This window comes from Leuresthes tenuis, unplaced genomic scaffold (assembly GCF_036924035.1).
Source record: "Leuresthes tenuis unplaced genomic scaffold, fLeuTen1.0.hap1 SCAF_1, whole genome shotgun sequence".
NCBI classification, from domain to species: Eukaryota; Metazoa; Chordata; class Actinopteri; order Atheriniformes; family Atherinopsidae; genus Leuresthes; species Leuresthes tenuis.
In genome coordinates this window covers 15,723,097-15,748,238 of record NW_027325355.1, presented here as the reverse complement: position 1 = coordinate 15,748,238, position 25,142 = coordinate 15,723,097, and the positions used below count along the sequence as shown (strand labels likewise).

Sequence of the window (25,142 nt, the reverse complement as noted above, 5' to 3'; positions counted from 1 at the left end):
TCAAACATTTCCACAAAAATCGTTCCATTTAACAATACGTGCAATTCGCTGGGATCTGAATCACATGCAGCTCTATGATATGACATATCTCACAAAGGGGGGGGACAATACAAGGTCACCTTACCTTTAGTTTGTTTATTTAAATGGCGACAAAAGCCTTCCAGCAAGTAGCAAGTTCTCTCTGAAAAATGACCTCAGCATCACCAACTCTTCTTTTTACTGATGGAATGAAAAAAAAAAATCCTCCAATCCTTGGTGGACCCGTAGGTCTCCGTCTCAAATATTGTACTTTTTGCTCCACTACATTTTTATTGATGCTCTCATTACTCGCTACTTTTGAGCGTACGTCAGCTGATGATTATTATTTTATTTATTTCAAAATTATAAAAAAACTGTTTCTGTTGATTCGCGTATGGTTTGTCTTAGTCATGTTGCCGTACCTGTACCACGTCATGCCATACAATGGAGGAAGAAACGCATGGAGAAACTCCCGCCGAGGCCTCATCTGAAACCCACGTGTGAGATTTATGAGACAAAAACGGATTTGTTTCAGTTTAAATGTTTGCTGTGCTTACCGCGAACAAATTATATCACGCCGTACATAAAACTCGTCTTCAAACCTGAAAAAAACACGTCTGTTAGCACGCATGTGAAGTAGCTACTGACATTAGCTAGCTTAATGTTATAAGGCGCAATATCAATGATCGACTGCTAACGGGTCTATTTTCAAACATAAAGCGCACCCGGTTACAAGGCTTATTACATTAACAAAACTCAGACAAAGTCAAACTTTATTCACCTCTTTCACAATAAGTTTGAAATCCGCTTTGTAAGCATGTCTCTTAACAGGAGCCATTTTTGGGGCAGCAGGTATAGAAAATGAAAGAATGAATGCACACACCTTAATGCTGAAGCACAGATCGTATTACTCATGACTACGGTGGCCGTAATGCTCAATCCATCAATCAGTGCAGCTTCGTAGCTTACAATTGCCGTGCTAAAACATTTTGACAGATTTTTGAGTGCCGGGTACCACATAAAATGGGTTCTTGGTCAGAAAGCACAACCAGAATTAATTCCTACATTAGGCACACCACATTTTAAAGCGCACTGTCAATTTTTGAGAAATTTAAAGGATTTTAAGTGCGCCTTATGGTCCAAAAAATATGGTAATTGTATGAGCTTGTAGTATCTTGTTGCCGCTTTTTTGTTCATCCGTCAATATAAGTTCTTGTAGTGCCTATTTAACTTTAGATATTCAGCTCATATATTATATATATATACATATTTATTTCACAGTTATAAATCCTGTTCATTTAAAAACAATATTCTAATGTGACACATTTTTAATAATTAGTCAACCAAAGGACACAATGAGCGCTACGATAAATGCTATGAAATGATAAATGTTCAGGTATTGGTAAACATACCTCATGAGATGTTCAAATGCAACTACAATATGAAGAAATTTAATTTGTTGATGGATGCAGCAGAGTCTGTGTTTTGAGACTTCTTGCCTTTATTTACTTTTTGAGCTACAAACATGTTGTATAATGAAAAATAAAGCTATCTTCCTTTCCTGTATTTCCTGAGATTTTTTTAAGCAAATACTTTGGTCCTTTACTTCAGTAATATTTTGACTTTTACTTGTATTGGAGTAATATTTGACAAGGAGTATCTGTACTCAAGTAGTGAAGTTGTGCACTCTGTCCATTTGTTGTAGAATTCCATCATTTCTTTTCCCTTTTACTGCATTTGAGCTAAAAATCATTTTTAATTTAATTTTTTTGAGGTTTTGCACAACCGAGCATCTCCAGGATTGACGATCGACTTTCTGTCGACGAGTCTGGAAAATGTCGTCACGTTTAAGCAAGACACGACCCCAGAGTAGGACCTGTCGCCTCGCTGATTTGTGCAGGGAGCCGGTTTATTCTGGTTGAACTTTGTGGACCTGCTTACACCAGCCTCACGCTCCCGCTCGTCTCTGCGTGCGTATTTATGAGCCCCTGTGTGTTTACAGCATCTGTCTGTGGTTTCATCCTCAGGCAGAAAAGACTGATTTGGGGACAGAGAGCAGAGGGAGTTGACCATAAAAGGTGAAACCCACATTTCGCTGGTTCCTCTCTGCCGGGGCAGCCGCTTGAACCACACGCCGTTGAGTGAGAACGCACAAATGTCTGCTCACATCTGCTCACATCTCGGGCGACGCTTTTACTCCAAATTTGGTTCTTCTCTGGTGCTTTTACAACACTGGATTTAATGAAGCAAACATTAGATCGTATCAGGTTCATTTATCAGCCAAAGACTGAGCAGATTGCGCTGACTGAAAAAACTCAAGTGAGCCAAGCTCCTCTTAAGACCTTAATGGTGATCCTGAGAGCCCACATATTTCTTTGTCACTTTACATTTACTGTAACCATCTTCTCGGTTCAGTTCCTTTGAGGCATTCCAACAGAATTTCATTTGCTTCATCATTAAATATCATGAGACTGGGGCCTGATTTTTGTTTTATTTCACCAGAAACCCGACAGCCAATCACAATCACAGAAGGGAAAAAACTCTAACTGCATTCAGAGAATCGAACCTCCAACAGGAAGTGAGAATAAAGCATTTTGTTTGCAGCTATAACCAACAGCCACAAAATGGCTCTAATGACACGATTCTGCAGTTTATTTCCAACCCGTTGGGTTCATGTGTGAGTTTGCTGTCAGAGTGAGGCTTCTTCTCAGGAGCTTCAATCCGAGATCCTTCCTTGTGCTCTACAATAAAATAAACCGTTTCATCATTTAGGGGACAAAAGCAGACTATCCGCACAAATCCTTCAGTATCTAACCAAGTGATAATAAGTCTAAAATGCCGTATAGGCGGCCTGATTTGTGAACATTTGGGTTGTCTTCTTTGGCGCCACTTTTTATCAACATGGCGTTCGTTCATTTGCTGATAAATGACCTTCAACACCACCTGATCGAGTGCTTTCCTGACCCTACAGTTTACAACAAAACACGTTCATTCCATGAACAATCCTCTCGATTCTCCACAACACAAAGCCTTTTTAAGCCCTTTTTAAGCCTATTAAAAGATGATTCGATTGATGACATCCACGATCCTCAGATCCTCACAACCATTTATTAATCCTCCATAATTACCAATAAAGACGTTGTTTGGGTTCACAGTTCTGTCTGGTTATTATCATCGCTGCAGGTATTTCTAAGGTATAAGGTTCCTGCTTTCCGTTGACGGACATTGGCGGCGTGTTAAAGCCTGTCACATGATCCCATGTCACCGACCCGCAGTGAGTCCTCACAAAGGTTCAGGATTCAAGGAATTTCTGAGAATACCTAATAGTAAAGAATGCCAGTGGAATGGTGGCGTTTCTTATGAAAGGAGCCGTTTTCCCACAGTGTTTATAGAAGTAAACGTGATGAAAAGCTCATCAGCTGATTAGCATTTGGAGCCACGGTATCACAGCATATTTCTTATTGTTTTAAATCATGTTCTGAATGTTCAGAAATGAGTACGAGATGCAATCTGTGCGATTTCAAACAAAGCCGAAGCTCTGACTGTTCAATTTTCAGGCCCCAACAGCTGTAACGTGCAGAGAAATCGGGATTCAAGAACCAACAAGTCGCAGACAAAGAAAAACGCCTTCACTGTAAAGCGATCGTCTTCGCATCTTCGACGGCGGGCCGAACGCTCGTACCATACGGCGATGGTGCAGGTTTGTGGGACTCCTGGCGATGAACGTGTACTCACGGTCGACTGATGAGATGAAGGAGAAGACAAAGTGGTCCGATCCAGGGTCGGAGGAGATGACCTTTCAGACGAGCCGGCAGACGTTCAGGAGCTGGAAAAGAAAAGAGCAAAAACCCAACAGAAAGATTTAGAAATGTCAGACAGGCTGTGGGGTTAACACCGACTTCTATGGATCATTACAGGCTTGTTTGTCCACATAACGTCGGCTAATTCTTACGGTCAGACGCAACAGATCCAGCCAGTGTTCGTCCCTCTGACCACAGAATAAAAAACACACATCATCCCTTTCTTGTACATACTTGCCTCCATGTTCCTCAACAGAGGCAATGACAGAGCTGTTCCCTGTGTGTGTGTGTGAGGCCGATGCTCATTTTCATGTGAAAGGGCTACAGCTGCTACTTCCCTCTAAAGAAATTATTCATGCTTTATTCTAATGCCTATCTCTGGGAGTCCACACACACAACCAGCCAGATGTCTTTCGCTCTCCCTTCACCGACGCCGAGGTTTCTGTTCATTAGCATTCATTTCGAAGTTCTGGAGTAGAAATGACATATTTTCCAGTGACTCTGCACCGATAAGTCTGTTTAAGAGTGACCACATAGGCCATTTTAATCCAGCTGCGGCGGAAATTCTGCGGCCAGACTCGTCCGCCTGCTGATATCTGCTGCAAACTGAGGCGGTAAGAGTTCTAAAAAGGCCTGAAGGCAAAGCTACGGACGCCTCCTTCTTTATTTCGCCTTTTCCACACCTGCAGTGGCTCAACTGAAGCTGGACGGAAATGTTAGCAAGGCTACGTACCGCTGGCTGGAGCATCCGAGAGACGCGAACCCCTAAAGGTGATTTGACTCAAAGTCGCCTGAAGTCAGCCGCAGACGATTGGACGGACTTTCATCACACTGCTGCACGAGAAGACGCTTGAAAGGGAGAACACAGACCAGCCCCCTATGAGCGTGTGAAACTGTCTCTGTCTTGAAAAGTCATCACTTCCTTCTAATGTCAAAGGAAGTCTCTCAAAAAAGCAAACAGCAGCTTTCAGTCAGACGCGATGGCGAGAAACCAACCGACACCAACTCCAGATTTTCAACGTCTCCAAGACGTTTTGTGGTAAGAAGTGCATCTATGTGCATTAAAAACTCACATCTCACGTTAAAAACACCTTAATAAATCCACCTTACACAGATAGATATTTAATAGATTATAATTAAGCATGTTTTTCAGCTTTGATGGGAGGAAAAACTTTTTTTAAAATGACAAAAGAGGGAAAGACTGACAAGTTTCTCATTGAATTGAAGCGTCAATGTGGCTTTAGGGGATTTCCTGCCATGGAAGCTGCAAACGTCCCACCCATGCAGGCACTGGTACAAATGCACAGCAGATGTACAAAGTTGTTGCACATGGACGGAATTTCACACATTGGCCACTTCGAGATGAAAAACCAGAGAGAAAGAGAGAGAGAGAGAGAGAAGAAAACTCGCCTGCACTGCAGAGCCAGAATAGACGCACTGAAAGCAGAAGACAACCACTGAGGTCAACTTACAAGTCTCTCTTTGACTGAAAGAAAGAAAAAAAAAAAGACTGCAAGCGCAACTTCCTGCAATAAGACGGAAGGGATCGATGAGGAACACTGGCTGACGATGAGCTTCAAAACTCATGTATGAAAATCTGCGAGGACGCCTTAAAGATCCTTTAAAAGCGAGACAATTAGTGCTGCGCTACCTAGGAAAAAGACACAAGATGGGGTTATTACATTGCTCCGCCTGATCCCCGGGTTTACAAACCAAACGTTTAGCCGGTGTCAGAAATCGAGGGGGAAGACCAGCAGCCTTAAAGAGTTCACCTCTCGATAATTCGTTGGATCCCAGAAGCTTTAGATCGGAGTAAACTCTGCTCTCTGTTGTAGATCACTCTTAAAGATTTAGAATGGGTTGACTTTGCTTTAAATCCACTGGCTGTTTGTCTTATTCTAGCACTGAACATCCTCTATGGTGTGCCCCGATGAGGAGGGTGACTCGGTCTGTTCCAGGTCAGGGTGTTTAAACGCCGCCGTCGGACGTTTGCTTGAGTTTCGTCTTCGTTTGGCACCAGTGAGGCTTCGGAGGGAGTGACGTTTGCACCCGGCGCCGACGTGCCTCTCGGCTGATCCGATCCCAAACAGTCAGCGCTGGCTGCTTCTGCAATCTCCACCGTGTCTGTGTGATGGTGTGAGGTCAGCGTGGCATCAGCACGTCGGGGCGATGAGCAGAAGGCAGACTGCCTTCACACACAGAGTCTCACACACACACACACACCCGAGCCTTGCTCTGTCTGCAGCGGCTGGATGTAAACAAACTCACGCTGCAGACGCCGTCACGAGGCAAAGACACTGCAGCTGCCTCTCCTCTTCCCTTTACCGCTCGCTGCCTCCCATCCCCTCGAGCTGATTAACTCCCTCTCTGCCTGGTCTGCAGCAAAAACTGGCAACACGGCCTCGTGTTTGTGTCACGGGGCGGGTAAAATAAGGTCAGTTCTGTTTTTTTTTCCCCAGGACTATTGCATTTGACTACATTGCCAAATAAATCGCAAAACTGGGCAACGTGTTGTGAGGTTTGTGTATCTTTTCAGGTACGTTTGCCGATGGGGGAAATAAAGGAGAAGTCGGTGTGTTTTGATGTGAGGAAACTGGACAAATGGAGGAAATAAAACCTGTCTGCAGCAGATTAACTGGATCTGAAAGGGGTGTCCTTAAAGAATAGGAGGTAACCCATCAGAGGCCTGACACAGGAGCTGAGAGCCTCATCAGAAATGGTCTCGGGTGGCTGTCAAGAAGCCATTCTTTAGGAAGGGGAACAGGGAGGAAAGGCTGAGCTATGACACAAGAATGGGACTGAAAATCAGAGGCAACAGGTCTGAAGGAGGGATGAATCCCTCAATGTCCCTCAAGAAGCCTGGAGAACTATCCGGCGATTTCCAACATCCTTTTTCAGACAACATATTGATAGATTTCTCCCACAGGACGCAGCGGGCAGGGAACCTTTCTACCCAAAAGGATGAGACAACTCAGAAAGTTAGTCCTCTGCCATGTTGGCTTGCCTGCTCCCCCTTTCAGTGCAGAGAGGGAGGAGCGTGTCAAGTGCACCTAAATCACAGACACGGGTCATGTTTTCTCCCGGAGAGAGTGTGGAGGCAGCTCGTACTCGCAGGAGCACGAGCGTCACGTTGCGGTCCAGCGTCCGGCGGCTACAGCGGCGCGCGCGCACACACATAAACACACACAGAGACGCGCAGGTTTCCCCTCTTGTTTCTAATGCTTCTCCACTTTCCCCTACCCTCATTAATAATGAAAGGATCTGCTGCATTAGAGCCGCCAGAGCCTCGGCTCCACGCGCACAACGAGATCGGCGGGTCCGTGCACGCATGAGGCGCCCGAACGTCCCCTCTGAGCAAGTTCGTTTGCACGTGGCAAAGAATGGAAAAGGTCCAGGGGTGCTTCGCAGAGAAAAAAAACTCAATTTATTCACTTTTAAACCAATAAACGATGGAAATTGAGGGTGTTGTCGAATTGATGCTGACATAAAGGAGAAGGGAAACAGAAGAACTGATCAATTGGCATCAATGCTCGACCATCTTGACAAATGAATGCCTCTGATTCCATTTTCACTGGGGAATTCTGCTCATTTGTTCTGGTACGTGTCCTTCAGGAGCAACTCATCGACCTGCTCCTGAGTCTGACGGCTGACAGATGCAGACATATTTTGGTATAAGGAGGCCCCATTAGCAACCTCCTCCTCCTCCTGTCCAATATGCCAGCTGTATGCCTCTCCTTCCCAGGGCGATCAAACACACAGACGAGCAACGAGGCATCGGCAGGCGGGCAGACATCTGTTGGTGGCGGCGCACACGTGACAAAGACGCCCAGAAACAGAAGAATACGCAGATGAGGATGAATCAACAAGCTTCTGCTGTGCCTGGGCTCAGAGCTGAGTGGGAGAGTTTGATGAGTCACCATACACACACACACACACGCGCGCGTGCGTACGCACACACAGATATGACGGAGATGAAGTCAAATCAAATCCCAATCTATCAATACAGCTCAGACCGACTTGGTAAATTAGACCATCAAGCAAATAATCGATAGGCAGATGAACAGGAAACAAACACTCACTGGTTCCAGCTTAGAAAAACGGAAATATCTGCTCCACTTCTTTTTTTCCCCCCCACAGTCCGATCCGATCTGAGACATGGTCTGTGGCTGCGGGATGCCTGCCATCACAGGGGTTTTATTACCTCGAGCTCAACCACAAGGCTAAAGAGTGGAACGGATGCTTTGCAATGATGATCCACCGTGAACTCTGATCCGGAACAGGCAGAGTCCAGCTGCGTCCAACCACTTGTCTGCCATAGTCAGATTACTCTGAAGGTTTTTGTCCCAAACTGCTTGACTTTTCGGGGAACGACACCTAAAGGCCAGACCCAGCCAATAAAAAAAAAACAATAAAAACAGACTCTTTCCACTTCTAAACATACAGCTTCGATGTCTTCCTTGGTCGGCCTGCACGTTTCCCTTTTGCAACTTTTCCCACCGACAACCTCTCTGGTTGGGGGGGGGGGGGGCTGTTTCCTGTCAATCAGCCGGGTGCAACAGCCCATCAAAAGCCTGCCTGCGCTCTCTTTTAACTGCAGACTCATTTGCATCTCAGACTCGTGCAGGTACTTGAGGTAGGCTTTCCAGAGACAGAATGTTAGGCCATCAAATAAAACAGCTTGGTGTCACATCTGTGATTTGTTGTTCCTCCCAGAGTAGTCATTCCACATGCTTTGCAGGGGGTGGAGGGGGGGGGGGGGGGGGGGGGGGGTGTTTCTGGAACCAAAACAAACCTTTGCCTGAAGCCACATCCAGCGCAAACCTCCCGAATCCCACAGCCACAGCCAAAAAGGCCACGTTTCCCCGCAGGTCTCCTCCTGACCAGCATCAGCACCTCTTCCACGCCAACGTCCAGCTGACCTTGACTCAGTGCTCGGCGAAACTCAAAACCAGCAGGACTGCAGTAAGCTCCGAGGACCACACGTGCGCATCCACAGTCAGCATCCAGACAAGGCACACACACACACATACACACACACACACACACACAGAGAGAGAGGACTTCCCACACCCGCTTAAAGCACCTGCAGCCGTCATGTGGCAATATTTACAGTCACTGTTGGCGACACACACGCCCGCACACACTCGAAGGCTTGCAGGAAAACGCACCCTTTCTTAATAAAGTTACGTAATAAAGGCAGCAGCAGTGTTTCTCCGGGTGAGACCCGCCAGTCCTACTGAAAACACTCATATTACAATACTTCCCGTTGCAAAGGTTATCCGTGTCTTGTGATACTTTACCTCGATTTTACACTTCACACTATATCTTGTTTGTCCTCAAGGGTTCCATTACGTCTGACGTCTGTCTGATGCGTCCCATTGCTTCTCGTCGTGTTTTATATGCAGGTTCCACACAGGAAATGTCACTTAACTTTGTCCTGTCTGCTAACACAGTCAAACACCAACTAAACCCTCCGTCTGACAACTTGTCGCGAGCAGTATAAACACAGTCAACGCCACAGTCGTTGGCTCCGTACATGCGGTAAAACGTCATCTGCGCTACGTCATTGGAGTTCAGATTTACCGTAAAAAGTCACCCTTACCGGCTCAGCTGTGTTTCGTGGTAAAATATCCGTTTCGTCGCCAGAGATACAACTGTATGGAGAAGCGTTCACTCGTCTTGCGGTACCGTTTCTTTCTCGATGGAGCAGCAGGAACAGCTTCTAACCACGCCTACTGCGCGCTACAAGATGGACGTCATCACGTAGACTCGAGCGCAGCATACATTTTTTTTCATAACAACGAAAAAAAAAATTGTTGTTCATAATAAAAATAAGTTTGAGTACTTTAGTAAATGTGCTTCGACTTACTTTTACTCAAAATGAATGAACTTTTGAGTAAAACAAAATCAACTTAATTTACTAAAATTTCTTCTTCGTGTATATGTTTTTTCGTATTTTACGTGGCTGTCACGTTTTTTGTTTATTTTTTTCAAATCCTTAATGTCAGAAACTTCACAGACTTAAAATAAAATTATGTAGTTGAACATCGTAGTCTTGACCATATGTTCTATATTTCTTATTTGATATTTTTTTTTATGAAAAAAAATGTCACTCTAACTTCATGTTTCACTGATTCATACAAAGCTTGTTGTTGCAAATTTGATTCAAAGATGATTGGTAAAAGATTACAGTCTATTTTCTACCCAGCTGTGTTATTTTAAGCACTTTTCAGAGCTAAGTTTAATGTATCAAGTCAAATAACTTGCAGGAGATGGATGTTTATGTCTTTTTTTACACTGCGTTAGGGGCAAACGAACAAATTTCTTTTACAGTTAGATAAAAGCGGGTAAAACGGATAATGCACAGATTATTATAGGATTTTGCAGAATAATGTTAGAAAAAAAGTGTATACATAAAGCTGTTATCTGTCAGATAGTGAAATTATGACAAAAGTCTTTTTCTTTTGGTATAAAGAACCCAAAAATGTGTTTCCTCATCTCTGAATGTGTTGGAGAGAAAACATATTTCAAAAAGGCCTGATGTGTTGATATAATTTGTTAGATATTGGAAATATAAGAAAGAAAACATGAAAAGGAATATACAATGATATATATATATATATTATCCAGCTAGAATGCCTACAAAACATATGATCAGTGAATAAAATCAACAGTTGTCATAGTTAGGGCTATTGTCTTGTAAAATGTCAACCAGATAATTGTACAATGTCGGATCACGTGAAACATGACAGGCAGAGTATTGTTCTGTACTTCAGCTCAATTTGCTTAAATGACCAAAACTCACAGTTCTAGCTGCAGTCACAATGGCAGGTCAGAGACTGAAAATGCTCTGCCAACGCCTGTAAAATGTTTGCATTTAATGAGTTTACCGAAGAAGAACCACAAAGATAAGCTTACAAATACATAAAGATAAGCAACAATAAACAGCAATAAAATGCAATGGAAGCAATAAAGCCAAACCAATAAGAGGATGTTTGATTCATGCAGCCAAACACACAAACTGATATGACTAGCATCCAAGTATCTACGCAGAATACGCCACACGTGCTTCTAACTAAATATGTTCAAACATACACTAGAAGCTTTAGAAGAAATATAATGTAAAACAAATCAGTAAAGTAGCGCATCATTTAAAAAATGTGCTTGAAATTTCAAATTTATGGCTCACTATTAGTTCTTACACATGGATTGGTTCATAGCTAGATTACAAACAAATTAGTTTTGTCCTGTATTTCTAGCTTCTATCACGGCGAGTACTACCAAAAAGCCACGTAAGTTGCCATTGTTACAGCTTTTGTATACGACACCAAACGTCACTTGTTACAACACGAAAAGCATCATTTCCTCAAACAACTCATAGTATTGCCCTCTGCTGCCATCATGTGGGCTTTATGTGGTACTGCAGACACAAGCCTGCCAGCCCTTAAGATTTTGATTAGTTTCTGCTTTGAGCACATCCTTGCTCAGTCACAGCCGTTCATCCGTGTCCATGTTTGTTGAGGTTAATTCAGACACCCAAAGATTCACCTAATTGCAACAAACCAACAACACAGGGAGGTTGTTTCCCTTTCATGCCGTTTTCCACATGCAGCTCCACCCAGTAGGCAAGGCCTTGAGGTGAAGCAGGTTCAGCAAGAGTTGAAACCAGATTTTCACCTAAGACTCAATCCGTTGACACTGCAGGACAAGGACTTATTGTCTTTTTGTTATTTTTCAAATGGAACTCGTGTTCAATCACACCGGCTATGGAATGGAGTAAACCCACAACTACACAATTGTTGGGCCTGAATGGGAATTTACAGTCCAGTGGTGAAACACTTCTTTCAAGTTTTTGGGGCTGTTTTGTAAATTCTGTTTGGAATAACTGTTGATGCACACTGAGCAGTTGAAATGGGGACCTCCGTTTTCTCAGTCAGGATGAAGAGCAGAGCCTCCGTGCTTTTTGTAATCCTTCTCTGCTGCTGCGCTGGAGGTAAATGCGAGCTTCCGGAGTCAAACCCTTCAGCACCGACCAACTTGCAAACCGTCAAACCTTACCTCGATGATATCAATAAACCTCAGGCCTACCCTGAGGAGGAGAAGGCCAATCTTCCTGTGTTTACTATGGACTACCCTCGGATCCAGATCCCCTTTGAGTTCACACTGTGGGTACTGCTGGCGTCCTTTGCCAAAATTGGTATGTCAAGAAATGGATGAATGAGCTGCTTGGGAAAATAGGGTTTGTTTGAGGCTATTTATCCTGAATGTCACTTTGACTGACAGCAGTTTGGAAAGTCTGGAGGTCTGATCGCTCTTTGCTTCATGTCCTCTCTCCAGGTTTTAACATTTATCAGAAAATAACCATCTGGATCCCAGAGTCATGCCTCCTGATTGCCATCGGCCTTATCGTTGGCGCCATCATGCACTCAGTGAAGGAGGAGCCCCCCGCGGTGCTCGACTCCAACGTCTTCTTCCTCTACATGCTCCCACCCATCATCCTGGACAGCGGCTACTTCATGCCCACAAGGCCGTTCTTTGAAAACATCGGCACAGTGCTGTGGTACGCCGTGGTGGGAACTCTGTGGAACAGCATTGGCATCGGGCTCTCCCTCTTCGCCATCTGCCAATTTGAAGTGTTTGGAGTACAAGATATCAACTTGCAGGTCGGTTATCATCATGTAGGACAGCACTGGGGCTGGTGTATCAGTTCAAAACTTTGATTTCTTCTGGCTAAAAGGTCAACGCCAAAAATGTCATGGAAACCGAGGAAGCATCTTCCAAAAACTGCCTGTGACAGCAGGAATGATTCAAAAGTATGTATAGTTGCACAAACGGATCTTTTCTCACTCATGTTACTGCAGGAAAACCTACTCTTTGCCTCCATCATCTCTGCTGTGGACCCCGTGGCTGCTCTCAATGTGTTTGATGACATTGGAGTGAATGAGCAGATCTATATAGTCATATTTGGAGAAGGACTCTTCAATGATGCTGTCACTGTGGTAAGTGTAAGGGACACAAGGGCCGGTCTTGTTGGGTTTAAGTTCCAGAGTGGCAACTAGTGACAAATCCGATATGTCAGATTGTTTGGATGGTGTCAGCATGTCATCGGTATGATCTACCAAAGAAGACTTTCAAATGAGGTGGAATTTGGCCTGTTTGGGGCTAATATTTGGTCAAGGATAAGCCAAGCTTGTTGAAGTAGGATGAGGTCTATAATTTTGCTTGAAAATGTCATATAAGGAGAAAATACAGTTGATCCTTACATGGCTGAATGAAATCCATTATGAATACCTCCAGGCCACCGTATATGTTTTTAAATACAAAACAAAGAACCTAGAAACATCTGAGGAGATTTATTCTTTTTGTAGTTTTTTGCATTTATTCTTTTTCTAAAATATCCAAATGCAAGTCACACTGAATCCTTGGTTCAGTCAAACCACACAGAAGCCAAACTTTCATCGCAACAGAAAAGGTTTGTTTAACCATGTTACTCCGTCACATGTCACTGAGAACCCGCCCTGCTTGACATGATGTCCCCAAGTGAATCCCTGTTTGGCCAGTTCTGCATTGTTGAAAGTGAGTCTCAGCCACAGTAACAACTGCTTTGGTCGGGTTTCACCTGAGAAGCAAGTTTCACCCTGGCTGCTGCATTGTTTTGAGCTGGGAAGAGTGCCAAGAGAAAAGGACGCATAAAGAACGTCAGAAAATATCATAGAAGCCACACTGTCAGACAAACACTTTGATTTGAAACATAAAGCCTCAAACTGTGGCTGAACTGAAGCATATTCTTGAGAGACTGAGTAATCTAACCCAGTGACAGATGGCTGAGTTCTCTCATTTACAGTTCTTTTCTTACTGGTGTGTCACTTAGGGTATGGAATACAGAGTGTTTGCCCCAAAGAACTCATTTTAATGATCAGCAAAGCAGCCTGAGAAGCATGCTGAATTTGCTATTGAATGTGCTCTCCGGAGCATAACCGTGTCCGTGTAATAGAGTATTTTTGCTGTGGTGTACAAGAAATTGCCTCATGAACCTCCTGTCTTTTGTCTTTGCAGGTCCTCTACCAAATGTTGGCCTTTGTGGCCGACATGCCGGTGGTCGAATCCACCGATGTATTCCTGGGAGTGGCTCGCTTTTTCGTGGTGGCAGTGGGAGGCATCTTATTTGGCCTTCTCTTTGGATTCGTGGCTGCCTTCACCTCAAGGTTCACGAGCAGAGTCCGCGAGATCGAGCCCCTCTTTGTCTTCATGTACAGCTACCTGGCGTACCTTGTGGCCGAGCTGTTCGCCATCTCCAGCGTCTTGGCGTAAGTGAAGTAAAAAACACACAAATGCGCTCATGGCAGAAAGGAAAAACTGACTGATCTAATAATGGGGACTGAGAGCATCGCAGTAAACATAAAGTCCGGCCTTTTAAGTTTCACTTGAGTACCAGAGTGTACACATCCTCCTCCTCTTATTACAGGCAGAAAAAAAAGAGTACACTCTTCCTTCTTTTTGCAACATAATACACACAAACAAAAACCACCGTGGCATATTGCCTCAGTTTTTTCCCTCTCACAACACTGTGTCATGAGTTTGCCTTCCTTTGCCCTAGCAGTATACAACAAACTTGCTCGTCCACATAGTTTTTCGCCCTCCGAATGTGATGGAAGCTCGGAGTGGAATGTGTACCCTCGTATGTCAACATGATGCACTTTTGTGAGGTGAAAGACAGAGGTCAGGTGCAAACTGAGAAGCAGAGAAGAAGAGAGCTTTTTCGAAAGAAATGTTGAATACTAGAGGGTTAAGCATTTATTAACCAGGATGATTATTTGGTTAAAGAGGTGGGAAATGCAGCAATGGAGATAGGAAGTAACAGCAATTAAGTGTGCGAAGAAACATATTGAAACCTGGATTGAGATGTGTGGGAAGGAACTCATGAAATAAGTCGGTATGTCAATAAAAAGCAGAGAACTGTCGAAAGCTATTTTTTTTAAACGATGATTGCAGTATGGGAGCTGGTTCCAGCAGAGGGCAGCATTTACACTATTTCTCTTCATCTGGTTTGAGATTTCTGCACCACCAACTGATCAGTTCCTGCAGACCTGAGGCACCTTCCAGGCTTCTGAGATATATTGAAGACGACGTTAAGGGTTTAAAATGAAATTCTTTATTTGACTCAACTCCACCGCAAGGATCTAAGAATGGAAGCATGGCGATATCGCCCGATGTATGTCGATATTCTGCAAGTGTAGCTGAGAATGTTCAACCTCATTGTTTTGGGGAATATGACAAGGGGCCATAGAATTAACCCGTGTGGGAATCCATATGTCCCTCAAGCATGCTATAAGGAAATCAACGGTAAATAACAGCGAAACATCAGCTCATGTCTTGTGAATCTGAAAGAAGAGGCTCTCAAAAGCTGCAATAACATGTAAGACGTCACAGTCGTAAAATCAGAAAATGGACTCAAATGTTCCTACAACAGCTAACAGTAATCATTGTTAAATGATTTATTATTCTATTTTTACACATTAACAGCATTAACAGCTGCATTACCCCCCCCTCCCTGCAAAGGGAAGATCTATCCCTGCAAATTCTGTTTGCTGCACTGAGTTTGTTAAAGATCTGCTCTTGGGCACAGAAAGCAACATCTGTGGACATGGATTAAAGTTCATCCAACTCTGCTGCCGGCTTTAAGCCGTTCCACCGTTTGTGGCGATGAGAAAAACAAACTTTACCAGGTCAAACAAACAGAATAGCCATTATATCGAGAAAACAAACCTTGTTTTTTTGAGGTAATAACATAAATGTATCCATTAACACAACAAAACAATCCTTTTTATCTTGGGAAAATGACATAATTAACCTGTTTTCACTTCAAAACTAGTTTTGTTATCTTGAGATAATGAGATGATTAACTCTTGATCTCAAGATGATGTCATTGGATAAATAAGGGGGCCAATCTCGGCTTCTGTAAACCTGACCTTTCAGCTTTTTTCCAAACAAACAGCAGATTTTCAATGTTATCAAGAAAAAAAAAAGGGTTTCATCATTTATGAAAGTCTTTGTTTTCTATGTTCATTTTAAAATCTGCTTCACAGCCTGTTGAGAAGTAGAAAATGAACTCTTTTGATGTGAGAACTAAAAAAAAAAGTGTCCCCTTCCCCCCCCCCCCCCTTTGTGCAGTATAATAACGTGTGCCATAACCATGAAGTATTACGTGGAGGAGAACGTGTCCCAGAGATCCTGCACCACCGTTCGCCACGTGGTCAAGATGCTGGCCACCATCTCCGAAACCCTCATCTTCTTCTTTCTGGGTGTTGTTACCATAACAACTGAACACGAATGGAACTGGGCCTACGTGCTGTTTACTCTGCTGTTCGCCTTCATGTGGAGAGGAATCGGTGAGAGGTTCCATTTATGTTATGTTCTAGGTGTGAAGAAGACTTTGGAGCCCATCTAATTAATCATCATTTCATCACTTTAATCCGTTCAATATCTTCACCACTCCTTCTCTATAGGCATTCTTGTACTGACCCAGATCATCAACCCGTTCCGTACGATCCAGTTCAGTTTAAAGGACCAATTTGGCCTTTCCTACGGAGGCCTGAGAGGGGCAATCTGCTTTGCTCTGGTCTTCACTTTGCCAGATAACATCAACAGAAGGAGCCTGTTTGTCACTGCTTCCATCGCTGTTATCATATTCACCGTTTTCATACAGGTGGGCTGCAAATTCAAACCCTCTGTACATTCTCATGGCAGTTTAAGTACTATTTCTACAGAGTCATTACGTCTGTGACAGTCACTCTGACCCCTCTCTCTCCAGGGAATTAGCATTCGACCCATTATGGAGTATATAAACATCAGGAGGACCAACAAAGACCTCAACACCATCAACGTAGAGATCCACACCAGGGTAAGTTTCGTTTTTTGTTTTATCTGTAAAATGCCTCTTTCATTGGCTGTTACTGTGGTCTTTGAAATCATTGTGTGTTCAATGTTTTGTCCAGGTGATGGAGCACTTAATATGTGGCGTTGAGGACCTGTGTGGACAATGGAGTCACTACTACTGGAAAGACAAGTACTTCTGCTTTTATGTGATAAATACAGTCCATCCAGGAGGAGCACAAAGCTTGTCAAAGTTCTAATAATGACATGTTTGTGTGTAAGGTTTAAAAGGTTCAACGATCGCATTCTGAGGCGCATCCTGCTGCGAGACAACAGAGCTGAGTCCAGCATTGTGTCTCTGTACAAGAAGCTGGAGCTGCAAAACGCCATTGAGCTACTGGACACCCCTATGGGAGACCTCAGTGCTGCACCATCTATCATTTCTCTGCAGTAAGTGATCCATTAAAACCCTCACGTCCACTTTTCCTGGTACTTCAAATGAAGTACAAGGGTAGAAAACATGACAATGGGCAACAAAGGAATAACAGTTAGTGATTAGAATTTTGCAAACACGGCACGCCTTAAAGATTAATACCAAATCCAATATAGCAAAGCAACAAAATGGGTTTTCTAAAGAACATGAAAGAAAACTAAAAGGTGCAATTTGTGCCATCTGCTGTTTGACACATATACAAACAGACTAACCATGGTATATGTCTATAGCTGGGTCTTCATTTCAAGAAATGAAGAAGACAAGGTGAATCGAAATGGTAAAGAAATCTTTTCCACTAATGTGCAAAAACATTTGCGTGAGGTGGTTTTGGTGTATTTCAAGATTTTTCCTCCACAGACATTTCTGAAACGGTACTGACCTCTTACCAGCTCGTTTGAGATATTGTCACTGTGCAGTGGCAAATATGCATCATAAGATGTGGCTAACAGCGGACTTTCTGTACAAACTTGTCCTTTAAAATTCCAACCGATTTTACCATAGCTGCCCCTTCAAATCCTTCATCCAGAAAAATTGAAACCTATGATTGTCACCTACATATTTTGCAGCTTGCGAACGTGTACGGTTATGTAACATGATGCGAGGCAGCCATGATAAAGAGGCTTATCCATAATTCAAAGCAAGAATATTCCTGGCCACTGCAGCTGTTCTTTTTCCCCCTCATTGAGGCTTCTCTCCATTTAGGAAAACCACTTCCTCTACTGAATTACAAATTAGAAATATAGAATAATGTGTCTCCTTCACATTTCTTTTTGGCTGCTTTTCACAAATTGCTTAAGAATTGCTTCGCCAGTGAATAAAAAACTGGCCAGTGACAACTGCAATAAAGATGAATAATAAATAAAATAAAACTGAAAAGTACGGTGGCCCAGAGGAACAAAACATATCAGCAGATCAGACAAAGAGGTTTCAGAACATTGTAGAACAAAGGGAAAAATACACGTTTTTTTAATTAAACTTTTTTCTTAAATGGCCTGTTCTCGGTTTTCATGTGTTTTTCCCAAAGCTGTGACAGTCGCAATGAGTCGTGATGTATCACCGAAATGCATCGTGACACTCGTGCAAAATCTAATTTGACTGCTGATGATAAAGTTGTTTTCCATTCGAATGAAAGCACCATCCTGTTCTTAGTCCATCTTAATGCCAACAATAATGACAAAGTCATCAGTCATCCTCTGTTCATTGTGCTCGCCTTCTCGACAGTGATGAGAAAAAGGAGGCGTCTCGTCCGAAGAAGAAGTTCCTGGCGGCTGATGTGAAGAAAATGCACGACATCCTGTCAAAGAACATGTACAAGATCCGACACAGGGTAACAATGATGCTTTTCAAGCACGGATGTGGTTTATTCTATTAATCTGTGTGCATTTTGCTTGTGTTTGTCCAGAAATGGGGGATCATTTCTATTTCATACTACAGTTTCATCTGAGATTGCATGTGCTTATTAGCTTTCATCTCCAGTACAACCTTAACATTTCCCATCTTTAGGGGGAAATGAGACTGAACTGAGGCCATAAAACTGAAATTCCCTTTGGAGACAAATTACAAAGCCTCAAATCTACATAAAAGACCTCTGTTTTTAGTGCTGGAATATTTTTAGATTATCCAGAATTTATAAAACGTAATGCTGGTCATAAACTTTCTTCTCACCCCCAATTGTATTAGCTTGTATTTTAATAAAACTGTCAAGAAATCCTGATCATGTTAAATCCATCCCAACCTCAAGGAAAAATGTGGCATAGACACGTTGAACTGCAGGACAAAACAACGCCATTCTTCAAGAGAGAAGACACCCCTTGGGGGGGGGGGGGGGGGGGGGGGGGGTAGTAAATGGTAGGAAGGGCCAATCTGTGAACTCTCAGGCTTCACTGTACTCTCATCAATGAAAGGTTAAGGAATACCTGGTTTGGGTGAGAATTTATCTACACGGTTATGTTTAGATGCTACATAGGCTCATAGAAAGTTGCATTATTTGTCGTACACATTTTAATGGGTTTCGATTTATAACCCTAACCCTAACTCAAACTGTGGTTAACATTATGTTTGCTGAGAACTGATTTTAGTGGTGGACTTCTCCTAATTTGAGGCTCCAGAAAATGTATAAATCGAGCAGGACAGAGGAATAAATAAAAACACTTAGTGCAATCAATTCATCTTTTGTCTTTGGTTAAATTTGTTGATGGCAGAAAATGTATAATACAAGCATAACAACAGCTGCGTCCTTATTTTCTTTCAGACGATGGCTTACACCAACAAATACCAATTGCCCGACAACAGCCGAGCCAGGGAGATACTCATCCGTCGCCATGCGAGCATCAGGCGCAGCCTCCGTGCCGGGAGTTTCCGTGAGCAGGTGCATTTTGGTTTTAATAGAGCTTAACTCATAACTTGCTACTTTTTCCATTTGCCTCACCTTTACTCTTTCTCATCTTTTAGCCAGAACATAACATGTCCAAGTCTCAGAAGTACTACTCCCTCCAACCTGGAGGGAATCTGGAGTCCGAATTCCCCCTCAGAAGGCGAAGTCACGGTGAGTTTTTCATCCTGTTTTTGATGAACTTGGTTGTTGACACTAAGTATAAAACCACAAAACGGATGATCATTTTAACACTCAACCACATGTTTTGTGTCAGCAGCTCCGGAGGTGGATCGTCTCCTGGCCGCCGGTGTTTCTCCACGCTCTTCAACCCGCTCGCATGGGACAAGGCTGAACACAATCAAGGAACTGGAGTCTCCAGCTGCCTCTGTACATCCCCACACATCATCTGCTGGGATAAGCAGCCTCAGGAAAGCACCAGTCGCTGCACCCAGGAGACGCAGCTCACATCGGGCGGGTGAAGACGAAGATGACATTGGCTCTGATGATCCAGTAGGAGGGGAGGAACTGGTGCGTCCTCCTCACCTGCCAGGTCCTCGAGGCTGGGCCCCTGAAAACCGGGATCCAAGAGAAAATGAGGCAGGAAACCCACTGCTTCGACGCTCATCACAAGGGCCCCGAGCTTCGGGAAGATTTTGACTGAATGAAGCACTCACCTTGTGTTTTAGCATCAAGGGAAAATTTCTACTTTGGCAGAGTTGAGCTCTGCCGCTTGTGATCACCTTAATGTATTACGAATATTATTCCCATGGCCCAGGACCACAAGACCTGCAAGTAAACAAGCGACCGTAGCTGTCTGGTTACTGATACAGTAATTAGCATCCGTCCAGTTTTACAGTTTACAAGCAAATCAGACAGTAAAGAAAATATCAACCCAATCTCACAGCAAAGCATGGAACATACCCACAACAGGAGCTCTTGTATTGTCTCAAGTTGCCTTGGTGTGAAAAGTACATGATGTATATCAGAGTCTGCAGATATCTCAAGAAAAGTCCGTATTTGGTCTATAGAAAGGATGCTGGAAACCCTAGTCATTAGTCAGACTTTGATTTAGGATTTAAAGTCCTGTCTGGGCAACCTGTGTACAAATTTTTGTTATTCTGTCTCCAAAGATGAGGTCAGTGTGTACATCTGCTATGAGCCGGGTTTTCATTGCATTCTTGATTCGCACTTTGATGTAAAGATGAATGAAAACTGTAAAGATCAGAAATAAAAACTTCGGTAGGTAGAGGATAGTTAGGTAGTTAGGTAGTTATTACCCATTTCGAAAAAGACTCGATGCTGATCAGGGAAATAAAAAACCCACTAACCTGGCAAAGAGGAATCTGTTCGTGGTCTGAGCCGGGAAACACTAAACTCAGGTGACTCGTCCAAGATACGATATATCCCAAATACTTCAAGAGATAAAGGTCATTCTTAAGGGAGATCACTCTTAATCTTCCAAAGAAAGAAAAAACACTTCTACCAAAATCTCTACTGTTATCCTTTGGCAGCTTTGGAAAGCAGCTTCTTTCCTTTGCTCCTTTCCTCAGGAAAGTTGAGAACCGACAACATTTTCCAGTGTCAACAGCAAAAATCAAATGGTCTTAATCGTGTTTGCTCTTGTGACTGTCACCACAGTTACACTTATTTATGTATCTTACCTAAATCTTTGTACAATAATAATCAGTCCTCGCCTCTTCTGCAGTGGATATTATTTTCTTGCTGGCAAAGACTCTTTAATGCACCAGGTTTAGTGAGGAGAAAGGAGGTTTACCTGAGAAGCTACTGTTAGCCTATAGCTCGTGGAAAAATGTGAAATAATAACTCAACAGAAAAGGCTGCATTTACGAAGAAATTTATGAAGAACATGAACATGAACTGTGCTTTTTTTTTCATGCTACCCAGCACAATTTTGAAAGTTAAGGATTTCAGCACGACGCCTGTTTCATGTGTTCAACATATTTTGTGGTTTAGCTAAGTGGGTGGGACTAAGCAGCAAGTAATCAAAGAAGAAGATATTTTTATTTATGGGTTGTTAGACTGGCTCTTTTACCCCAAGTAATGATGTTTTCTTTACTTCAACTAAGTTGTTTTAACACCTAACCCAGTTTTTAATCCCTGACTGTAACCAAATAGTTTGTTATGTGTGAAAAAAAAAACGGCCAAATCCTAAAATCACATCAAAGTTAAATTAGATTAAAACATTAGTGCTTGGAACTAAGAGTCAAACTTACTTGTTTGGCTGGACATTTGTGTGCAGCTCCATCTGCCAGCCTTAAAATTAGGACATTGCCACCTCTTCAATGTGATGCAACAGTCATATTGTGACAATTTCACAAACTGCTCTGTGACATTGTGTTTTTCTGTTGAATTATTTTTGCTTTTGGTTTCCTGTGAAAAAGAAAAAGAAAAAGAACAAAAAATGCATCCGAGGACAAGTGTTACCAGATTAAGATCCTCTGCTTCTTGAGTTAAGTAAACCACAAGTCTGTTGGTGAATATCTCATTGTGGAAAAGTAACATGAATCTTGGAGGCGGTCACCTCAGGTGCTCAGAAAGCATATTGTGTCGCAAGATATCTGCATTTCTGTGTAAAACTGCAGCTCTAAAATCGGTACAAATACAACTTAATTAACAGGAGGCATTGAACATTTCTGTCTGTACATAGATCCAGCAATATTACTAGCTGCATTTTTAATGAAGTAATATTACACCACTGCATTTCACCATTTTAGCAGTGAAACCAGGCACAAAGTCCCACGGGTACTATTAAACTCAGGAAAGAACAATTGGAGCACAAAATGCTTTAATGTTCTCTTTTATTACTCCACTCAACTCTTTTATGGCTTTCTACACCTCTATAATCTTTCAAAGGTTACATCATTACAACTATTAGACACACAGAGTGAAAAGCTGTACAAGTATTACTTTACAGTACTTTGTGATAGCTTCATTTCTTTCAAATGCACTGAAGAAACTTGATTTTCGTTGAAATTCAGTGCAAAGAACTAAGCAGCATGGTGTTCAAAGTCCCTGTAAAATAAGGTGACCAGATTTCTGAAATGAAAATCGGGGACATTTTCATTGCAGTGGTGAAAAATCATCAAGTATCATCATTATGAAATAAAAAACAGGGACAAGTACTTTTTCATGTGTCTTAACCAGCTTTTATTACACAAAAGCTAGCAATAAAAAAAAAAAGAGTGACATTACAGTTATCTCCTCATTCATCCACCTCCACCTCAGGGGCCTGGGTAGAATAAGAGCAGAGGAGAACATGAGAAAAACATGTCATCACCAGATACCAGCCAAAATAAATGAATTAATACACAACGTACCATTTATCGTGGCCGCTGGTCTCCTTTTATTTCCTTTTTGTTGCCTCTAGATTGTTGTTGTTGACGCTGCTGCGTCTGTACGTCATATGACATATGACCGTAATAACTGGTGTTACTTTGAGTCTGTGTGCATTTTCCCCCATTCAGTGTCAAAATCGGGGACATTTTCGGGGACAGCTTTGACCGGGGACAGATCGTCCAAAAATGGGGTCTTTAAAACTAACATTTGTTCATTTACCTTCTAACATGAGGGAAACGCACAGAGCCTGGTCAAGACAGGTGGCAGAAATATTTCAGTGAGGACATTTGTGACACTTTAAAACGGTTGTGCAACAACACAGCTCTGCTGTGATGAAACAGGAACTACGTCTGAGGCTTTCTGTGGTGATTTTGATAATGGCAACACGCTTAGGTAGAATTACACTCTCAGGCAGAGAGGAGACAGTGTGGGTCTGCTGTAACAGGAAGCTTTGAACAGGAGACAGACCGCATCTCCTCATCTCACTGGAAACTAAAAGCAATTCCGCCGTAGCTTATAAACCAATAGCAATTCTTGGAAAGGCTTTCAAAATGACTCGAAAAAGTTGCAAAATGACCACAAATATACACAAAGCAGTCATAAAAAGACTCAAACCAGCTATAAGGGAATAACAACACAACCAGGTGGCACGAAATAAAAAGAATATACAGACAGTCAAAATAACTGAAAAAAAAGGAGACTCACAAAACACAGACCAAAGGAAAATATTCAGGCAAGACGACTGCAAACAACCACAAAGAGACTAAACAAAGTAAATAATTGGATAAATCGGGAATATTGTGGTTATAAATAAATCATTAATATGCAGAAAATTGCCTTATAAACACACTAGTTAAATTTATGGGATGAGTGATAGATATCCATATAGACCACATGTGTATGGGTGTTTTAATGTGTCTGACACTTTTTTTCTTTCTTTAAAAGCTAGATCTCTGAAGGTTTTTTAGCTTTTCAAGTGAGAATCTAACTAAATATCGACCTGTTTTGGTTCCAAAGACCATGATGAAAATTCACATTTCTCTCTCTTTTTGGTCTAACAGAGCATGTAATAAATCAATTTGCATTCCAGTCAGCATCCACACATTATCCATGCTGTCAGATTTGTCAAGAACAAAACATCTTAAGGGAACTTCTGCAGGTTTAATGATGCTTCTCAACTTCTTGTGAGCCTTTAATTACATTTTCTAAAGCAATTACAGCAGCAGCAGAACAGGATTTTCTCACATGCTGTGCTTTTATGGGATTTCAGCGTGCAGGCATTAAAACATGATCCGTGATGCTGGTTTAAAGAGAAATGCTGTTCATGTATATAATTACGATAGCATCACAAGAGCATGATTAACGGCGATCGGACATTTTTTTCTTCTTCGTCTTAATCAAGCTCTAAGGATTACCATGACCTGGATGACTTAGAATCTACAATAACAGCACTGTATGCGCATACAGTGTGGGATGCAAGTGCTCTTAAATAGCTAAGATGTCTGAAGAGCTCATAACTCAGACGAAATACTTTTAGTCATTAAAAAAGTCGGGCATAAAATGCACCTTTTGCTTAGTTTAGTTCCTGTTTCACTGTACACATATAAATGAGTAACCATTAAAAGCATAAGCAGTAAATATACAGAAACAAACAAAATGCCTAAAGTGGCTGAGTCAGATTAGATTTAATTCAAATTTCTTTAATGTCTAATCCCGGAAATCCACTCAAACCCATGAGCAGCTAATAAGATGATTACATTCATATGAAAAAGAACAGCTCCAACTTTGAAGGTTTTACATGTCAAGACATAACACATATAATTAAGTTCCTGATGTCTTAAAATGAGGGAAATAGAACCTCAGACGAACAACAACAAATTGCATATTGAATGTTGTCATTAATTATTGAATAAAAACTAAATGCAGAAGCAGTTCACCCCAACAGTTAGTACGAATTCAAATAGGAACAAACTGCCAGTGGTTGCTAATCAAATGCACTTGATGAACTGATCATCCGCAGATGTGAAAGCTGTATATAAAGTCTATTAAAGCAGAAGTTTTGGCAGTTTGCCGGTCTGGAGCATTCAGACGTGTGTTAACACAGTGCCAGGCAGGAAAAATATCAGAAATGATCCCAGTGAAGGAATTTTTGCTGGAATTTTGTCTGGATTATTCACAAGTAGAAAACATTTAGGACAGCTGAAGGTCAGGCAATGTTCAGTGAAAC

The 25,142-nt window shown here is 42.3% G+C and overlaps 2 protein-coding genes across 12 annotated transcripts in view; one reads left to right on the top strand and one right to left on the bottom strand.

Moving 5' to 3' along the window:
- LOC140300304 (inositol polyphosphate-4-phosphatase type I A-like) overlaps window positions 1-9,525 on the bottom strand; it is a 35,849-nt gene extending 26,324 nt beyond the window's left edge. For 9 of the 11 annotated variants that reach the window (XM_072379759.1, XM_072379764.1, XM_072379767.1 and 6 more), the window contains exons 1-2: window positions 9,421-9,525; window positions 3,754-3,844 (exon numbers count right to left, since the gene is read on the bottom strand). The gene's annotated coding sequence lies outside the window, so the exon portion shown is untranslated. Of the gene's footprint in view, window positions 1-3,753; window positions 3,845-5,590; window positions 5,771-9,118; window positions 9,375-9,420 lie in introns of those variants that run through there. The other 2 variants (XM_072379761.1, XM_072379760.1) reach the window with 2 other exon arrangements.
- A 2,048-nt stretch (window positions 9,526-11,573) lies between these two features.
- LOC140300138 (sodium/hydrogen exchanger 2-like) lies at window positions 11,574-20,532 on the top strand. Its single transcript, XM_072379758.1, has 13 exons — window positions 11,574-12,015; window positions 12,156-12,481; window positions 12,680-12,817; window positions 13,875-14,125; window positions 15,990-16,207; window positions 16,325-16,524; window positions 16,630-16,719; window positions 16,814-16,884; window positions 16,974-17,141; window positions 18,406-18,511; window positions 19,436-19,552; window positions 19,636-19,729; window positions 19,836-20,532. Exons 1-13 carry the CDS (start codon window positions 11,730-11,732, stop codon window positions 20,213-20,215), a joined length of 2,445 nt encoding a protein of 814 aa, XP_072235859.1. The 5' UTR covers window positions 11,574-11,729; the 3' UTR covers window positions 20,216-20,532.
- The last annotated feature ends 4,610 nt before the right edge of the window (window positions 20,533-25,142 follow it).